We start from the raw sequence: 21,766 nt of genomic DNA, 5'->3' as shown, positions 1-21,766 counted from the left end.
TCAGTATAAAGCAACTCTATATTACACAAACATAAATTTTAAAGAATTGTATATAATTTTGTTTCTTTCTAGAAGTCTTGCTCTCGTGACAAAAACTCTACGCGATATATTTTGTAATTATTCGTCATATAATATGTGTTCTCCATACATCTGTCCTAATATGTTGACACGTTTTCATAAAACGGTTAGTAGTAAGCCGGATTTGGTAAAGAATCTAGCAGGTTGCGCGGTCAGTCGCGTTACGGTGTTGCCCTTATCTGGTGACATAACCCAATTTGCTAGAACATGTGTAACTTGCCTTTGTAATTACAGTTCTTAGATTGTAAAGTGCTATATTGTATACAATTTGTAAATATCAAACCAATTAAAACGTGCCTGTGTGTAGGTACCGAATTTTACTGATGAACTTTTATTTTGTAACCCTACAGAGATAAACAAAAGTAATTTTCTATTTCATACTATATAAATATTGAACATATTTTCGGATAGTGTCAAATGATAAATCAGCTTACTTATCATAGATTATACGTTTACAGATGTGACTCTGACCACACGGCTGGCATGCTCTACACCCATCTTTTGGCGTTAATAGAACGGCCGGAAAATCAGAAAAAATTCGCGGATATTGAGCGAAAATTACAAATGAGAGGCGCGCTGCCGAACAGTAAGAAGCCTCCAGATTCGTCTCTGGGGAGCGAAGTATCAAGAGAATCGGATTCTGGCAGTAATGAGGACAGAAATGTTGCAAATTTGTATGACAGTTTGGCTGCTGAATTGAAGCAGAAGTTGTCTACAGGTAAAAAGGGATTAGGTCAGTCAACACTCTTTATTTTACAGTAGTTTGAAAGCTTTACATATATTTGGTATTTTATCAATTTATGCGTATATCTTGCACCTATTGTAGTGTTAGTATATGATTGTATCATAGTGCTATTGTTTTGCGTGTTTAACATTTTAATCATTGAAATAAAAGTAATTTCGTGATGGGTTTGCGTTGTGGCTAATCAAATGTTTGTATGCTTGCTCGATTTTCAGGAATTACATTATTCTCTCTCTCTCTAACTAACTCTTAATGCAAAAATATACTTAAATCCTCAATAACTGGGTTTAAAAAAAAATTAAGTATCTTTATTACATTATATATAGAACCTTTGTTATTTTATAGTGATTAAAATAGTTAAATCATTTCTCACAATCTAAGCCTTAAAAATTACATTCCAGGCAAAAGCCCAATTTTGTTGCCACCTCGCGACTACGACACAGTACACAGACAGAAAGGCAACCTGAACAACATTGACACCCGGCGTTGCCTCAACCAGAACATAGTTGGTGTGAATGCCAGACGCAAATTGGAATCGTCTGGCGGTAGTTCCGGTATTGGGAGTGACCTGGCACCATCACCTGAAAGGAATGACTATCGTCCCCATGACAACCACAGTACTAGTGGTATGAATCATTTTATATTCAGATTTTTTCAGGATCTCGTTGAATTGACATTGACATCTAGAAATGGGGCGTCGGGAAATTCATTTTTAAGCGTAGCTCATCAGTCTTCTTTGCCTACCACGCGATATAATTATTTTTCTGTACATTAACTATAAGACTATGGATCTAATTATTGTACTGATCGAAGTAATGTTAGACTTTTTTTAAGAACATATTTATTTTGTGAGTTTTAGTTTTGTTTTGTTCTTAAACTATAATATTGTATATGCATTGACATTGAGCAATGTGCGTCTCTTATTCAAAGTTGGATTACGGTTACGCACTCATTTAACTCACGCCAGCATGCTTGAGAGCCAATATTTTTTTGCTTTAGAAAAAAAAATATTTTCACAAAGCAGATACAGAAATCTGAAACTCAGGCTTTACAAACTGAAACGAATTTATGTAAAAGTGCCTATATTTATTATTTTCATATTATTTGTGATGAAAATTTATATAATGCGTTAACAATTCGTGTTTAAATAGAAACGAAATATTTTTAATCAATTGCGTCACCATTCGTGACAGTATACGTCCAACTTGCAATTACACTTTGAATCATCATTTTAAATACAATTTACAAAGCACGATTGTAAAGTTTTAACAAATAAATTAATTCCGGGTTTTATATATCTTTTTAATTGAGTTTTAAACCGTTTTTAAAAACATATTTGAGATATACAATGGACACAAAGTGTTCGGTAACACTCGTATTTAGTTATTAAATAGACAAGTTATTTATGAAAATTATTAACTAATTCTAGTTAAAAAACTTATCTACTCTTTTACTAATTTTAGTATTATTTACTTCTAATGTCTTAAGCTCTTCGTTTGTCTTAATTCTATACTAATTACGAATTTATTTATTTTATTAAAGTATTCCTACAACTACTCATTAAACAATATTCAAACATATTTATTGTAAAACAAAAGCCAAAAATGGAATACACATTCAAACATAAACATAAAGCACAGTTTTACCTATTTATACAAAAAATATAACAAAGCACAAATTCATACTCAATTCTAAATTATACGTTCTAAGATTCATTGATCATTATAATAAATATTTATTATAAGATAATAACATTAATGATTTCAAATGTACTAAATACATGTGAACAATATAGATTACAAATTTAAAAACATATACTTAGCAAGTTGTGGCAGTGCTTATTATGAACAGAAGAACGTGATAAACATATTGTAGGTATCACTTGCAATCTCTCAAATGGTTCAAGACCATTTTCTCACCTTCACTCTGTCGTTGAACATTGCATTACAAAATGTACTTATTAGATTTTATAATGGCGGAATGAGAAACGCATTATGCCCATTTACAGATGCGAGGTGAACTGCACTTTCTAAATTTTTCATATTTATGAAACTAATGATAATAATGTACATTAAAATTTTGACACTTTATATTTGATAACCTGGGTTTTCTGGATTTCTGGTAAACCAGTTTGATTTACCACAGTATTTTCATATATTATAGTATGTATATCATTTCGTCATTATAGTGTAAATCATATAGATAGAATATGATTTAAAAATTCCTTCAATACTTGAAATTTTTTTTTTACAAAATGATGACTACATTGCCTTTGACGTGCACGAACTGTATAAAAAATCGATTAGAGGCTCACCTCACGGCAGCCTTATAACAGAAACATGCAACGGGAGGCAGTTATTCCGGGCTAATGTGTGTGTGCGTGACTTGAATTCTGTTGTCTAAAGTTTGTTAGGTCCTAAGCTGCAATAAAGTCAACGTGCTGTTACCGGTCTATGCGGGTTATGGGCCGTTCAAGTATAACGGATGCAGATTTACTGCAATTTATGCCTCAAATTATCACCAAAGTAAAGCTCTCAATAATAATAATAGTACGAATTAGGTAATTTTGTTGTAAGACTCCTCGATAATGCATTTTGTTTTAAGCATAGACAATGTGCCTGTAATATGTGTAAAAAAGTAAATAATTACTGTGGACGTAAAACGAGGAAACTAGACTAGACGAGTTTTAAAGTTCTAACGCAAAACCTCTAATATTAGTTTTATTTAAGTTTATTAAAGATTTTCTTGCTTGTGGCCCATAAACCTTGAAAAATGATGTACCCTAACCCCTACTCATTAATCATTCTAGATATTGGTGAAAACCAATGATTTCCGAAATAAATTTATCGCAAACCCGACAGATAGACGCGGTAAAAACTTGTTTTTTATGTATTATAGAATTTACTAGAACTACGTTTCACTAGAACTGAGGCATATATATCTCAGCATTCGTACGAAATATTTTGGACCGTTTTAGTCCATGTTACTGTGCAAATCATTAATAACTTATGACACTCACAAATAATGTAGCGTTCTATTGTTAAATAAATTTTCAAAAACGTTTAATTATATCCATAGAAAGATTGATAGAGAACAACCTCCCTAACTTTACTCCTTTACTTTTTTTGGTATTGACGTTTGGAAGAATTCGTGAAGACATATTGCAATATTTTCATTCGTTCTAAAACTTCAACTTAAACAAAACAACCAAAATGTTAGATTGGGTCACAAATCCATATTAACCAGTAAAACAATTTAAACTAACTGAACAAATAGAAGTCAACCATTGGAGATTATAATCTATGGCGATAGAACTATTGACTTACTAAGGACAAAGGACCTCAATATCGATAAAATATGTTAAATATTTGAGTGGATTTAGGGTTTGTTTTTTTATTTATTTAATATTTCGCTCCATTATAAAACTGTATTGAAAACACTCAAAAAATTAGGAGCGGGCAGCCTTGTCGATTTCAAGCGATGTAACATTTTCCCGTGTATAATTAATATGTGTCTCAAAAGAAAATTCATGTTTAGTTGATTGATTACATTATTGAAGTACATATTTTGGGAATTTATTTCTTAAAAATAATACCGTCCAAATTTGGATCCCCGCGTTTGCGGTATTAATTTAATCGAACAATAACATTTCTTATAACGGCTCGGCTCTTTTTATATTAAAAAATACGACCATATTATATGTATATATAATATGGTCGCAATAAAGCATACAAACAATATATACGGGGCGCCGGGTGAAAGCCCCCCATGGAGATTGCTATCTATTCGTTTGGCACAAGACCGGCCTTTCGACCGAATATAATGTGTATGTATTGACTATTGTTGATCAAATGCACATAGATTGTATGCATATACAATCAATCAACATAATTTATATTACAGAATTATAAACTGTGTTATAAACGGTGTCACAATATATATTACCAATTATAAGCGAAAACTGTCATTAATGAACTAATATAAATCTCTAAGAAAGGCGAAAGCTAATTCTCACAATAAATTAGTGCAACAATGAAAATTTTTAATAAAACCTGATCCCACTAATGATTCACAAGATTGGCACGTGGGAGCGACAGGTTTTTTCTATGTCAAATAGTATTTTAGAAATGAGTTAAACTTGTTCTAAAGATGTACCGTTGTATGTAAAAGCGACAATGACGTTTGTAAGGTGTCGCATATATTAAGAAGTAGGCTTTTAGAGCAGTAATTATGAAGCGTAATGTAGGTAGATAAAATCAGTGCTTTGTAGTTAGAGCAAATAATATTTTTTGTCTTTCACTTGTCATAGATAAGTCTTTCTTTGGTCATTTATTGTTTCCTTTTTATCAGTGAAGCTACCTTGATTTCAGTTTTTTTTTCGATATAATATTAACTTTATAATATAATTCTTTTTAGATTTTGTTACGTGTTGCTATGATTATACTAACAACAGTGTAAAATTGCTCTACTCTACTGCAATATAATACAAATTGATAATTTTTCATAAATATTCATTCATTTACATATTTCGTTTTGATAAAGAAAGAAACGTTTTTGAACTAGACCATTCCTTGTTGCCAAGATTAAGGTTTCAAATACGGAATGACTAGATATTTATTTTATAGATACAGCAAGAACTAGCAGCTCATTGTTTAATAGCTTTTGCAAATGAACTAAAATTTATTTTTGCTTGTTTTGAAAAGAATTGAAGGAATGGATGATGAATTCCTTTATCAGCTATTTATTACGTTAAGAAAACGTTGAAAAAAAAAATTCTTTATTTAATTTTTTTTTTCAGAAGAGGATTGGGCTGAGAGCACAGCCTACTTGATGCACGAGGCCTTTGATGCGTCTCCTCCGCGTCGAGCCCCTTCTCCCCGCCGCGCTTCGCCCCCGCGACGCTCATCACCACCTCGCCGCGCTTTGTCACCACGAAACTACGACAGAACCCCTTACAATGACGATCTCTCGGATCAATTCAGAGACGCCTTAGCCCCTTTCCGCGAGGCCACCTTCGAGAGGAGATTTAGACCCGAATCTCTCGAACGCAACAAAGAAAAAGTAGACAAATATCCAGAAGAGACAACGAATTACAGACGAAGATACGTAGCTGACACTAAACCCTCTAACCGAAGCATGGACAGAGTGGACGGTCGCTTCGGAAAGCTCCAGAGAGGCACGAGCGAAGGCAGCCTCAAAATGGCCGACACGTCACCAAAAGAACGCTTCAATGTAGCTAAAGAAAAGTTCAAGAACTTAGAGAGGGAGAGATTCAATCGTGAGCTAGAGGCCCACATGGCGATGCGAAGGAGCATGTTAGAAGCCAGGAACAGTCGCTCGACTTCTTCTCCAGAGGAAGAAAGACGGGACGAGCGTCAGGAACGTCACAGAGAAACGGCCTCTCGGCGAGAACAAGAGCGTTCTCATCGTGAGGTTGAGCGTTCTCACAGAGAACCGGAGAGACGTAAAGAAGACAGAGTCCGAGATCTAGCACCACCCGACTTGCACAGGGAAATTGAAAGGCTGCCTCGTGTCGGCAGAAAGCGCGATGACTTGAAGCGATACGAGTACGGAACTGAAGATTATCTGAACAGGATTGAGCCGAAGCCACTTAGAGACGATTATGACAGGTACCGCGACAGAAGGGAACCAAATCATCCCCCGGATGAGGACGAGATAGAGCCCGTAGAGGAGAGGAGACGAGATTGGAACGATAGACAACGGGCTTTCAGTCGCACTCGCTTGTTGGATGATCATAGACAGTCGTACGCGGAAGGCGATAGGGATAGGTTTTATGAAAGGGACTATAGGGATTTTCGCGACTTAGCTGATAGACCACAGACGAAGTTCCGCCATAGTTATGCGGAACCAATCTCCAGAGGGCGACTCGGAACTGTAAGACCATATTAAACTGCCATAATAAATAGTCTGAGAAAATTGTAAATGGATACCTGCTAAACTGTATAATCACAAATATTTTATAAGTATATATTTATGTATAAAGCATTATTATTTTTAGTTAAAACAAATAAATAAACATTGTCAATGTCACTTATTATTGTACTTAATAGATATATTTTAATTACAAACAAATAATAAATTCTATAAATTCAAAATTACTTTCATTTTCTACCCCGATTATGTAGCTTTTTAACATGTTGTTAGGAGCTAAGAGGTCGTTGTCATCGTTACAAAAAAAAACGAGGACTTTATTTACACGAAAAACACGATAAATTCGCATAGCACTGTCACTAATTACTTTAAATAACGGGCTTAACACTCTCATTAGACAAAACGTGAACTTTATGTAAATTCCAATTTTCTGGAATGTGATAGAGCCTCTCTTGTTACGACCATAAATTAAATTTTAGCTAAAAATATACGTCATCGTTATATATATTCAAAACAGTACTAGTAGAAGTTCTTCAGTCTTCCCTTGCCACGTCTGCCTGTACGCGGTAAACTCAAAAACTACTGAAGTAGTACGAACATGGGTAGATTATGATTTAATATAAATTAAAATATAACGATTATTGTTAATTTAAAAGCTTGTCAAATCATCGTGGAACCACTAACACGATGTATTTATTACATAAAAACTTTAGTTGTTAACATTTCTATAAGAAACAATCGGTCTGTTGAATGATAATTGAAAGTATTCTCAATATATAAACACTAATTGAAAGACATCTCAGTAATTTTACAATAAAATAGTCTATTTAGATATGTTATGTACGTTAAGCGTTATCGGTTCCTTTACCTATTTATTAAAGGCTTACATACATTTCATTCGAAGATAAAATGTAAGATATACATTGGTCACTATGCTTTGTAGCTGAATTGTAAGGTAGAAGAAACGATTTGATGGACAACTTATAGAGCCGAAAAACAAGCACGGCATTTATAATACAGTTCTAAACAAAAATTGTTAAGGAAAATAGGCTTTCATAACACGTCATCTACTAGAAAAATGTAATGCTATTCAGTAGTTATATAATAAAACATAAATGAAGACTTTATAAAATGTTTATTTATCACCAGTTTTGTTTTCTTTATTAGGGTCGGGAAGAAAACAGACCATGCTCGCTTGACCTGTAAAAATAAAACATGAAATAGGTATATTATATATGACAATTTCCGTCTCATAAAACCAAATAATTCAAATATCGCTGTCCCTTTTTTGTAACGTTTTTCATGTTAGATTTTTTATGCTTTAGACTATATATAGGAAGTTATGTTACATGTTTCTAAAAATTTAAATTAGCCAACGTCTGGATATAATTTAATATTGTATTTTGCTTAAAAATTGCGAAGCGAAGTTGGAAGCGATGTTGAACTATAATAAAATACTATATGATTATATATAATTGATTTAAAATTGCCTGCTTTGAAATTACTACTGAAAAGAAAAACGTGTGGATATTGTATAGTACATAACACTTACATAGTGAAGCAACTGATAAAGTTAAGAACGGCGCCATACATCCTTTCTCTAATAGAATAGGAAACAAAATATTTCCCAAAAGTGATCCCAGACGACCCACTATCATTACTATTGAGAATGTTAAAGCTCTGAAAATAATAAAGTTTTGACTTTTTTATAACATATTTTTTCATAACAAAGCGATTATCGCTGTCAGCACGTTTCGGTCTTTTAAACTATGAATGTATTTTAATACAGCTTTCATAGACAGATTTATTGTTACGGAGGTAACACTGAAAATGTTTGGAAAATGTAAAACGGCTTAACGTAGAAAGTCGCCAATACTTTTTTTTTAAGGAATCTCCAATCCCCGTCTACACATCGTCGCATTCGATGGAACCACCGAGAAAAGCAATGGACCCATTCTTCTCTATTCTTCTACGGCATTTTTGTACGCTTTCACCACATCTTCAGGGCTCGTAAAGCAAATACCTTCAATTTTATCTTTAGTTCATGGCTGTCGAGAAAATGAGTCATTTTCTCGACACCTATAGTCCGTTTTGCGGAGTGAGCTGAAGCATTGTCGTGGTGGATGAGGATCCTGCTTCGAGGGCGCTGCTGTGCAATTTTTTCCAATATAACAGGCAAACAGTGCAGTGCAGTCTGCAGTAACTGTTCCATCTTTTGTAGGTCTACAAGCGATGAATTAAGTCGTGCTTTTCGCTTGAATCTTTAAAAAATATGTAAAGTTTCCATGTGCGTATGTTGCGCGTGCAAGAAAAGTGTTTATAGTAGGTATCTATCCCCTGATAACCTGATGAACAGCCAGTTTTAGAAACTTGAATACTCGGGATATTGAATACCTCAAATTTCTGTATGTATTTCATTGATAATTTTTCTTCATGGCTATTTGATCTCATTCTTTATATTTTAGACTTGCTAGTTCCCTAACGATGTTAATATAGACAGCCCCATGTGCAGAGGCTGTTTCAGCGCAGAGGAATCGGTCACCCACGTAGTCCTGGAATGCGAGGCTGTGGCTAAACAACGAACGGAAATCCTCGGAATAGTGAGGTCGCTCCGTGAAGCCTGTGAAGTGCCCAGGAGACTTCTGTGCTTCTGGAAGGAGCTAGGCTGGCTAAAGTAGCCAGGGCTTTACGCAAAACGGACCAAATTTAAGTCTAGTTGCGGATATTGAGTCCACCTACCATACCAAACCATTCCCTAATGATGTTTCCTTTATCGTATAATCAAGAAACAATTGCTCACATGAATGAAAAAAACATATAGTGGGATCGAACCCGCCGCGTCACGTTTGTACTCGCCACAAGTACTCGTATAACACAGCATGCTGTTACACAATTTAAAACGTGATATTATTTAGACAATTAAAAATTACAAAAAATAAAATATATGTCTTACCTTAATTTTGTAGGGAATATCCTTACAACAATATTCGATTGTAACGATCCATTAGCTTGCATAAATGCGCAAATAAAAGATATGAGAAAGGCAATTTGTGTTGAAGAGTTCGTGTAGTACAAACTGCTTGCGCATGCGGCGCAAGATAGTTGTACTACGAAGATCAATAGTCTATGTCCTACCCAGTGCACTAAAATACTAGCTACTCCAACAAAAACCAGTGCAGTTATACCCAAAAGCATGGAATTAATATACGTTTCAGAGCCACTCACTTGCTGAAATTAAAAATCTTTATTTGAGTTCTACGCCTGAAGCAGACAATGATTTGGCATTAAAACCGTAGAAAATCTGTAATTTAGTTCCAAAACGACTGCTATTATACGGCAAAATTAACTTTATACAATGGAAAACAATGGCAAATTATATATTCGTAAATGTCCAAATTCACTATTTTATTGTAAAATCTTTAAAAATATACATGTACCTACGCAACAGCTACTGTTGTACTGCATACAAACAGCTACTTAGCCGCATTTTATAAAGATAATATATCTTAAAGATACATTTATTTTAAAGAAAAGCAGTGAAGTAAGTATATAAACCTTGTCAGCCTCATCAAAGTAAATAGATTTTTGAACATTGTTTAATATTATTTTCAATTATAATTTAAAAGGAACTTTGGTTTATACTGAATTCATTGGGAATATCCTACTCCAAGTGTAAGTAAGCTGTCCGAAAAAGTATGTTTAAATTACTACCGGCACGCAAATATCTGGGTGTGTTACATCTGCGTTGCTTATACTCTGGTTATTTCTGTAATTTATCATTTCACAGAAGCGCGACGAGTATCCGTGATCATTATAATAATGTTCTACTGTCGTTGATATCTGTGGGTACCATAACCGCAGGCAAGTGTATCTGTAAATAAATACTAGTTCTATACACTTTAAGTCATGTTTAATATACACAAATAGACGCTCACTGCCCCTATCAAAGTCGAGGAAAAAATTTCGTTTGATAAAAGATTTGTAATATAAGTTAGTTGTTAGGTTGCATAATTACTTAAAAGCTTAGGCTTTTCTGTCCTGTTTCTGTCTTAGGGCAGAAGGGCCCTTAAGCGAGGACTGAATAAATTACAGACTTTTTACACGTAAATTTTTACCATAGATGAAACGACGTAGATGAATTACGAAATTTTAGTTCGGTGGTTTTTGTTGTAGATATGTTCAAATCCTCGCCACATAAAAGGTGCCCAAGCGGGTTGCGACCATAACAAAAGCTAACTTGGTTTATCTAAGGGTACATAAAAAAAGCAAGTGACATTTCAATACAAGTATAGTCGACCTTTTTGGATAGTATCGAAACAAAAATTTTGAGTTACAATTTTAGAGTTTGTAAAAAAACTACAGGGCTTCAAGTGTGCAACGATTTTTAAGGTCACCTAACTAGAGTTTAATTCATAATTTATGTTTTTGATGACATATACATATATTTATTGGTTATATTTTTTTAGTTTTTCAAGCTAACTATGAAATATGTGCATTAAAATGTATAAGAGATTCTGATGAGTACTGGGGACCTGGCTTTCTTAACTTAATTTTGGACAATCACTTAGTCTCATTGGACTCATCTTAGGCACTCATAAGCGAGTCAAATGGGAATTTAAGGCAAAATCTATTTTAAACATCGTTTAAACTCATTACGCCGAAACCACTGGTTAGTATATAAATCATAGTATGTATCAAAATTATTTCTCGAACTTAAAATTACAAACAGTGTTTACTAACCCCTTGAGAATACATTGATTTGTTTGATTAACGACATTAGTACAATTTTCGCACAACATGTGAATTACTCTCAGGATCAAAGTTCATTTACCTTCAAGCTATGAACTTGTAACCTAAGTTGTCAGATGGTTATAAGCGATATAACTTACGTTGTTAATGATTATTTCAATGTATGAAACATTAATTCAAGATTAGCTTTACATGCCATACTACATAGTTCCATAATAATTAAAGATATTATAAAACACAGCTGTAAGTACTCAACGTAAAGGCTTCTAGTTTCAAGTTTTGATTAAATAGGGGAAAGGGGAAACTCTCTAAACCCAAAGGCTAACAAGTAGCTACAAATATTTTTTCGAAGGACATCTCATCGATGAATTTTTATGGTACTTACTATGGACTAGGAGGCTGCCGATGTAAAACATGTTGAAACGAGTATATATTGCTTCTATAAACATACTTACGTAGACAAACAAATAAACGTCATGCCACATATTAAAATGAGTCGGTAAACAACTACTTTATCGAAGAGATGCTTCACTTCAAACAAACTGTTCACTATTTGTTTCTTGAAATTAGATTTTTTATCTCTATCTAATTTATTTGGGATGCCACATTTTAAATGTTTTATCTGAAAGCATATAATTTATGGTTAGATACATTTAGATTAGTTCTTCCTATACGTAATTATGTTATACTGTAGGTCCTAGTTTTGAACACGATATACGTGGATATAATCTATTGGACCACCTTCTGCCTGATGTCCAAAAATACTATCATTCTTTACTAAATATAGAAAACGTAATATTTTCTATTTCCGCATTATTGCATAAATAGCTTTTGATCTATATAAAAGGAACAAAAAAGTATATATAGTAGTTATGTGCAGAGATAAATAAATTCCTTCAAAAAAGGCTTGGCTCTCTTACATTATAAAACATGAATTCCTACGCACATCAATTTATAACCTAATTTGCAAACGTATTTAGTATATATTTAGAGAAACTTTTAATTACATACAGGGAATGTATCAATAGGTTTCCCCGTATTTTCATAATACATATTCTTGAGAACTTCCAGCGCCTTTTCATTGTTACCGTCAGAGAGTAAAAATTTCGGACTTTCTGGTAATGTGTAATACATAATAAAGGCTAGAAAACTCCATATTGAGCATACATATAGGTAAATATTCCACGAATGAATTTCTGAAACAAATAAATATATTATATACAATAATGTTGTAAATGATAACAGAACATTAAAAATATTTTGTCATAATTTTCTTGTGGTTTTAAGAATACTTTTAAATTCAGTATAGTTTTTTGAACGTCTCGTTTTACTCAATTTACGTCGGAGATGAAAAAAAATGCGTTAATTTTGGAACATAAGATCGTCATGGTATCACTTATTCCACGTCTTTAAATTCGAGCCTGTTGGCATCCCTTCTCATCGGCAAAGAAGACAGAGGGTGTTGGCCGAGAGATAAAGCCGGCGTAAAAAACTCTCGGTACTCTTTTTTTTTTTGTTGTGAATATAGCCGTATACGCAAGGTACCGTTCTAGGTATCTTTACAAAACAAAAGTGATATTTACATCGTACACCACATTTTATCTAAGAAATCGATAAGATATTACACTACCAGATTTGAACACTGATTGCCAAAGTCACTGTGATACAGCACTTTAAATAGAATAAATTTAAGGTCGTGATAAATAATAGTGTTAGGTGATACTGTCCACATCAAAAAGTTTTTAATATTATTTTAATTTGTGCATTTATGCAAAGTAGCCAGTGCATTACTTATCTAGGTCATGAACTATTGTTAAATCCGTCACCTAAACTAATTTCTAATATTGATTAATTTGCTTCATTTTGATCTCATATAATATTTTAGATGAGCAGTGTTAACCTAGTAGCCAATGCGTATCAAATCTAGATACTAGCATTCAAACTCCACCGGCATCAATAGATTTTCTTTGATAAGCAATTAAAATTTGTGCGAACTACGAAATATCAAGAACTGGATACCTAGATCATTAATATCGACATATTGACAAAAAATTGAAAAATGTGAAAAATTCTCTATTTTAGATCTGTAGCGCTATTGGATAATGGTTATTCGATACACAAATTTAACTTTAGTATATATTAATTTTCTTTTAACTTAACTGGCGCCGAAGATCAACGGTCAATGGCAGTTCATAACTCAATTGTGATAATTTAAAACAAAAAATCCAGGTTTCATACACCTTAATATGGTTCCAGTCGCGTATTTAAAATTAAAACACATTTTAAATTAAAATGATAAGGTACAACTCACCAAAATATCCATTCCATAAACTTATATTTAATTGTGTCTGTGGTAAAATTGCCCAAGACATTAGAGATAATAGAATAATCGCAATAGACATGAATCCACCGAGAAGTAATAAAATTCTGTCTCTCAATTCCTTCTGAATGAACTCTGACAACATTGTTGAAATTGCTGCATATGCTATACTCATACTGTAATAAAAAATATGTAAATACTAGATGTGGTTGTCAACTGAATTTAAAATCATTATCCATCTACGTAAATTACTTATACCCACGCCCAAAATTTAAGTATAGAATTTTATTCTTTATCATTTATGTTCAGTGCGTGTACATATGTATGAGCACTAGATAGATACGTTGGCCTAGTACAACATTAGGTAAATTTTGTATGAAGTATCAAGCCATGGAGCACAATCCACTTCTGTTTGTCTTAATTAGGAGGAAAGTGCTTCCAACCCAAAACTATTATTCACGCTGGTATTACGTAGCTATAGATTCCGTATAACTAGGCAATAATGGTTGATCACCTACTTTCTTAAAATGTATTAATAAAACAGACAAAGGATACATCTCCCCATCGACCATTACTGGTACCAAGTAGAAATCTGAGGCTTACGTGTAAACTTTTGAATGTACTTAATATACTTACTAAAACTTAATAATTTACAAAATTTATAGTATTGCCTTTTATTTACATAACTTTTACACATTTAAAGAAAACACTTTTTTAACGGATTATAGATATGTATTATTATATTTAAACTTATAATTATTTGTACATAATTTTAAATTTAAATTTAGGTTAAACCTAGACTGTACAAGAGATATGTCGATGACACATTTGTAGTACTCCCCAATGACAAAATATCTACATTTCTAACGCATTTAAATTCAATACACAAGAACATTAAATTTACTGTTGAAAAAGAAAACAACAACTGTCTGCCCTTTTTGGACATTTTAATTATACGCAAAGCAGATGGCACACTTGGGCACACAATACACAGAAAGGCAACCCACACAGATAGGTACCTCAATGGTGAATCCCACCACCACCCGCCACAACTGCTCTCTGTCGGTAAATGTTTGTTTCAGAGAGCCCAACGTCTTTGTGATGCGGCCCACCTCAAGGAGGAACTACAGCATGTCAAACAGGTGCTACACCGAAACAAGTTGCGCATCCCCCGGCTGCATCACAGAAACAAAAACAAGACACAAACAGTTCCTCGCCAGCCAGCTTACCTGCCATATGTGAAGGGAGTTACAGATAGAATTAGCCGGGTCCTAAAACGAGCTTCCATTAATACAATTTTCAAGCCGCACAAGAAGATTCAGCAATTCCTAAGACCAATCAAAAGTAACACCCCATTGCAAGATGCAGGTATATACAAACTGGATTGCGACTGTGGCCTGTCTTACATAGGGCAAACTAAACGCAATATGTCCAGCAGACTCAAGGAACACATTGCGGACATAAGACATAGACGACACACAAAATCAGCAGTCTGTGAACACACACTAGATAGGCCTAATCACTACATACGCTTTGACCAACCGAAAGTACTTGCGAAAGAAAAAAGATTCTTCCCAAGATTGGTACGCGAAGCCATTGAAATCAAAAAACACGCCAATTTCAATAGAGAGGACGGCCTAAAATTATCAAACACCTGGGATCCAATAATATCCAAATTAAAATCTCAAAATAAACAACCCGCGAAAATGGAGGACACCGTGAGCAATTTCTGCAAAAACCCTACATCTTTTAGTCGATACCAACTCCGGGGAAATAAATACAGATAACACAACATTTTCTGCAGCTGTAATACTTTTTGACATTTAACACCTTTGTCTTCAGTCACCGTGACCACGCACGCTGTAAAGCACGCGAAACGTCGGTTTAAATTTAAAATTATGTACAAATAATTATAAGTTTAAATATAATAATACATATCTATAATCCGTTAAAAAAGTGTTTTCCTTACAAAATTTATATTTAGGTAGACCTATTTGTTTGTACACTGGCTGGGTTCACAAGAGTTGCTTGCAATGTTGTTAGTAATAAGATTTAGGCATATAAGTATAATTTTTTAATATTTTTTATCTAGGATAATTGGTGTGGGTATTATTTTGGAGTTCTATCGAATAAGTAGTAACTGTTAAAGTAGAATAATGTAGTGGAATAAATAAATAAATTATATATGTTCTTATAATATACTTACGCGACGCCTTGAAGCATTTTCACAATTACCAGCATCCAATATGTCTGACTTGTTCCTTCAAGTAAGCCAGTTATGAAAATGCCAAGGTTTCCGGTTATTAGAAATATTCGACGACCAAATGTGTCTACTAAGAAGCCGGAAAAAAGACTTACTCCAATTTGACCTTAAACAACTTATCTATATAAGCTGCCGTTTTTTGGTAATTTTATTATAAAATTATTCTTAAATAAATTTATTGAGAGATTTTTAAATAGAGCAGTGTTGGCCTAGTACCTTTAGTGTGCGACTCTAATCCCTGAGGTCCTAGGTTCGATCCCCGGCTGAAGGAGCAATGGAATTTCTTTCTATGTGCGTATTTAACATTAGCTCGAACGGTGAAGGAAAATATCGTAAGGAAACCGACATGTCTTTGACCCAAAAAGTTGACGGCATGTGTCAGACACTAGGGACTGATCACCTCCTTGCCTATTAGATTTAAAAATGATCATGAAACAGATTCAGAAAACTGAGTCCCTGAATAACAGAGGTTGTAGTATAATTATAGTCAAAACAAAAATTATATTATTTAATTAATAGTTTATGACAAAAATTTAGATTAGATGATATGATTAAATTTGTCTCTATAATACATATTATTGTATATTAAATAACATTTAAACACAATACTGGAAAGCTGAAATATAATATGCGTATATCACAGTTAACAAATTATACACTTCCTACTAATATTAGCACTTACCTACAAATGGCATAGAGTTTAACCATCCCTTTAGCATCATATCCATATTTAAGTCACATTCGGCAATTGGTAGAATAAACGAGGAGGTAGTTACTACAGAAATAGTGGCCATGATGGCGCAAAACGACCCAAATAAAAGTCGCAAATGGAATTTACCAAATTTACATAGAGTTAATGCTTCTTCTAATACTATCATGGGATCAGTCTGCTCTGAGTTTTCTGCAACTGAAAATATACAAGTATAATAGTAGTCGCTTTTATGGTTTTGCTAAAAAATGTTTTGCCCCCAATGGCGAATTTTTTTTTCGTAAAGCAAAGTAAGATATAGGTATCCTGTGCATACCAACGTGAAACGTAACTTTAGCCTGAAAAGTTAGGTTAGATAAGTTACTAGGATACGGAGATTTTACGCAATACTGTTTCTGATGCATTTTGAATAAACATCTTATATAGACGTTTCTGTTTTTTTAGCACTGGTTTTTCTTTCTTAATATAGCCTGATAAATTTACCGAGAATTTAATCAGGCTCTAAGTTAGTAGTAAGTCAGAATTAATGTGCATATAAAAGTGTTTCAAATGGAATACGATGAATAAGTTTTTTATTCCCTAATAATAAGGTTCGTATAGCGATACTCAAATATATCTACTTGTATTTATTCTATATATTAATAATGCTATAATTATTAAAATAGAATACTATAATTAAAAGAGATTTAATATATGACAAATAATAAACGCATAATTCTCTCCTCAAACTTTTTGTTCCCTTTGGAATAGAGACTCTTGGGCCGTGGTGTACAAGTGCAAAGGGCCTTATTAAAGATTTAATTTTGCGCCTGGTAAATAGTACCGGTGACCTCATAGCTGGTACTTACCAGGCTCAACGAATAAGTATCGCAATACAGCGAGTAAATTCCGTCAGCGTTAGAGGTACACTGCCACCGGGACCAAACTTTTTGAATTTGGTTTGATTTTCTTTTTAATTATTACTTTGTAGGTTAAGAAATTTTTTAATTTTGGTTAATAATTTCGATAATGTTGTGCCAAATAAAGTAATATAAGTTAATATATTTTATATATATCATATAAAATAAATGGAATTCAAAAATGAATGTGGGTTATTCTAGGGTACCCTATCCTAGAATAATATTGTTTTTCCTTCTTAATGAATTTGTAATATATATATTTGCACTTCTTGCCTACCTTATGTAATTTAATCCATGTTTTTTTTCCTTTACTCACAGTGGTTGTCTGGAAGAAATCGCTCGAAAGCGATAAGGCCGCCAGTTGCTTTTCATTAAATTATGTTTAATATTTTTATTTATCTTATGTAATGCAACGAAGTGTTAATAAATAAATTAATATTTCGTCGTTGTATTGCGTTGCATACACGTGAATACAAAATAAACTTACCATCATTTTGACTTTCAATATTCACATTCATTTTAAATTGTAACTTAACAACACTAAGGCAGTACAAATTCTACTGACTATTGTCTTAATACAATGTTTGACTTCTGATAAAATTATTTGCAAGTGTGACATAACACAGTTTACGTTACAAATTACGCCATATCATTTAATTCGTAATTGTTAAGTTTTAAAGATGCATTTTAATTATTATGTAGCTAGTTGTCTAACCTGGCTTTTCGTTTATTGTTTCTAGCTGCCTTTTTGTATTTAGAATTGTGTTATCATGAAGTATTGATTGCTACAAATTTATTGGTGTGGTAATGTCTTCCACATAAATCACATATTCTATCCTATAAAAAAACCCCATCTTGATCGTAATGAATTAAAATTTTAGCTAGTTGTCTAAATGTGAATGATATAATTGACAGTTTTTATCGCCTATAACCACTATTTATAATATATAAATAAAGACTGATAGTCTCTCTTTCTCTCTCTCTCTCTCTCTTTAGACAACTCATGCCTGAGCGTCGTGGTCAGCAACGAAGCATCTAGACGACATATAAAACAAGTATTCAATATGTTTTTAACATACGGAAGCATCGAGAGTATTGGCATGCTGCCGTTGTCACAGTTATTATGAGTTTTAATTTCTTCTAGTAAAAACGCAAGATATATTTAAATATTTACCTAAAACAGTGAAAGGTAAAATACAAGGTAACTAAAAGAATATGCTAAACTAAAACGTCAACCGCAAACGAGCTAACAAAAAGATCCGTCTACATCTCTGGAATCCTCACAATTTCAATATCACTCGCCTATTTACATGTGAATAACCAGGTTGGCGCTCACACCATATCGGGAAAATATCTGTTAAACGAACGATAAAGCGATTGCTATAAATACTCCATATTAAGGATTCCGTATAACATGACGACTCCTTAACTTAGTGTTTAGCGTATAACCTGGATTTTCCAGTATAAATGTTTTTCTCTTTCTATCACTAAGCAATGGCATGTGAAAAGGAAGGGTGCAGCTCTGCCTTCAGCCTAAAGGGATGATCTTAGACCAGGCTGACCCTTGACTAGCCTGTCTGCCCAATTCAAAAAACCCAATGTGTAAGGTCGAGAAGTTGGATAAATCTTGAATCGCCGGTCTGACGTTAGAGCGCCTCAGAACATGACGTCATCGCATGTTGCAGCCATAGAATGTAAGTATCGCTACAATTGTTAGATTTAGAAGAGGCTAATCAATTTCTTTCGCCTGAAATGAATCTATGAACGAAGAAATTTGTCCATGAGGGGTTACGAGAGTTAAGTGATATTAGAACCTTTATTGGACTTGACAAAAGCTATACACTTTTTATCCAAGTAGTTAGTACTCCACAGATGCATATATGCTTTATGTTAGGCTAATATCGTTCGTTATAATACCATACCATAAGTCAACTATAATCGAATTGACGGTATATAAATATATTATCACCGAACAAAGTATCACATTATTGTAATTTATTGCATTATCATCGGTGTAATGGAAAGTCACATAAAAACTATACAGTAAATTCCCAAAAGACTCTCGGGCTGTGGAATCTCCCCTCGCGTATACTCAAGCTCTATTTTACTATAAAACTATTGTTTTATTTACTAATTATATAGAACTAAATGTTCTCCTTTTCCTATAAAACTTATTGTTGGAGATGGTGGAATAGATTTTTAGGTGTTTATATTAATATAAGGTTACTTTTGAATATATTTAAACAAAACCCGTTGACATTTGACATATTGATATTGAATGACAGATAGGCAGATAATATACTCAATAAAAACTTCGACTTTAAGCATATTATAAGGCTTGTGTGGGCCCCGATAAATTATTATTGTATTTTTATACATAAATAAAAAAAAGAGTTCCTTCAAGAAAACAGCGTATCGATTAGTAAAAGGCCCTCAATTCTTATGAGACCTCCGACAGTGTCCATGGGCGACGGCATCACTTTACATCATCTGCATGTTTCCAAAGACATAACAGTTTTGTCCTCATTAATGTCGTGTTAGTTTGAAAATAATTTATGTCATAAAACCTTGCAGTTTATATATAATAATAAAAGGCAGAATAATTAATTTCCATCAAAACAGAAAAGCTTAAGGAAACTTGCAATGTCTATTTTTAAGTAATTGCATGTCTTTCACTAATCTTGCCCCTTAACGATTAATTATTCCATTAACGATTTTAATTATAAAGAAATTTTGCATAAAAAGGACCTTTATTATCTTGACGCCTCCTTTTTTCCTACTACATTATTCATAAGTTTTTTAATGTAATTATGAGTCATTCTATTAAGTTCAAGGAGGGTTTAAAGACTTCATTAAAAATTTAAATACATATTAAATTTGGGATATTCAATACATTGCCCTTACGTTGAATTTAATCAATGATTTTTCAAAATAATTTAATTGCACGCGCAGTCACTGTGTTAATGTTGTGTGTGTACATTTATCTAATCTTTTTGCATAAACAAACCATTCTTCTATCATTTATAAGTCAATATGGTTAACACTTATACTAACACTACTGACTTGCAATTGTCTAATTATTAGTATTTTTCCAGTAATATTTGTGAACACTTTGTTTTGCAACTATAACATAAAGAATTAATTGCGTCCTATCAGAAGGTCGTTGATAATTTAAAAGAAAATCAAGTGATACTTAATTGAGAGATAAATCTTTAAATAATTTTAAAAGGTTCTGATACAATCTATTTCGTATTTATCAATATCTAATGAAATTAAAATTTTTAAACCTAACGAATAATTCACCTTAGAATTTCGCAAGAACTCTTTTACAATCAGCGGTTAAACCTAATTCTGTATATTTATTTCGGCTTTGATTACCTACTTGCCTCTTGAAGAAAGAAACAGATTCAAAAACGAACTCAACTTATTACGACGTTACGAGACATCTGGTATTTTAATTAAAAATATAACAATGGCGTAATAATAAAACAATATCTTATATAAATGTGTCGTGTTCGCGTAAACAAGGCCTTAACTAAGTCTTTCTACCGTTATTTTGTTATACTGCGTAGTTGTATGCATCATAACTTTGAACTAAAATATTTATTTATTTATTAACACTTCGTTGCATTACATAAAAGGAAAATATTAGACATAATTTAATGACAAGCAACTGGCGGCCTTATCGCTTTAGAGCGATTTCATCCAGACAACCACTTAAATTAATTTAATATGTTGAATTTCAACACAAATATATGCAACTGTGCAGTGTACCTACAATGCTGGCAGCATTTCATAGCTGTATTGCGATACTTATTAATTGAGCCAGGAAATACCCAGGCGCCAGCTTAAATTTGTAATTAGCGCTTGTTTATTAGATTAGATGGAATGGAATCCAACAGGGTTGGAATCTGTCGAAAAATTAAAATCGAATTCGCGTAGTATAGCTGTTATAGGCCAGCGCGAGCGTATACCAAAGCAAGAGCGAGAGAGAATGAGGCATACACAAAGGTAGAAAGTAGGAAAGAGAAAGAGAGTCAGCAACGAAGTAAACAGTGTGAGCGTCGTGAAATTAGCTGAAATACGTACTTATTGTTTTTTTTATTATTCTATT

The 21,766-nt window shown here is 33.1% G+C and overlaps 2 protein-coding genes across 4 annotated transcripts in view; one reads left to right on the top strand and one right to left on the bottom strand.

The window, feature by feature from the left end:
• LOC110993312 (trichohyalin) overlaps positions 1–6,936 on the top strand; it is a 43,274-nt gene extending 36,338 nt beyond the window's left edge. For 2 of the 3 annotated variants that reach the window (XM_022259521.2, XM_045634592.1), the window contains 3 exons: positions 537–811; positions 1,222–1,446; positions 5,619–6,936. In XM_022259521.2, coding sequence (XP_022115213.1) covers positions 537–811; positions 1,222–1,446; positions 5,619–6,730 — 1,612 coding nt within the window. In that variant the 3' untranslated portion in view covers positions 6,731–6,936. The remainder of the gene's footprint in view (positions 1–536; positions 812–1,221; positions 1,447–5,618) is intronic. The other variant, XM_022259522.2, reaches the window with a different exon arrangement.
• Positions 6,937–7,830: 894 nt separating this feature from the next.
• LOC110993231 (synaptic vesicle glycoprotein 2B) lies at positions 7,831–18,246 on the bottom strand. The gene is made up of 10 exons (XM_045634685.1): positions 18,140–18,246; positions 16,727–16,951; positions 15,988–16,150; positions 13,773–13,957; positions 12,473–12,657; positions 11,917–12,083; positions 10,424–10,583; positions 9,666–9,940; positions 8,265–8,392; positions 7,831–7,912 (listed from the first exon to the last, which is right to left on the bottom strand). The coding sequence occupies exons 1-10, from the start codon at positions 18,168–18,170 to the stop codon at positions 7,848–7,850; spliced, it is 1,584 nt and encodes a 527-aa protein (XP_045490641.1). The 5' UTR covers positions 18,171–18,246; the 3' UTR covers positions 7,831–7,847.
• Positions 18,247–21,766: the final 3,520 nt, after the last annotated feature.

Source organism: Pieris rapae, chromosome 3 (assembly GCF_905147795.1).
Source record: "Pieris rapae chromosome 3, ilPieRapa1.1, whole genome shotgun sequence".
Lineage (NCBI taxonomy): Eukaryota > Metazoa > Arthropoda > Insecta > Lepidoptera > Pieridae > Pieris > Pieris rapae.
Note: the sequence above shows the minus strand (reverse complement) of the source record. Positions and strands in the feature narration are given on the sequence as shown.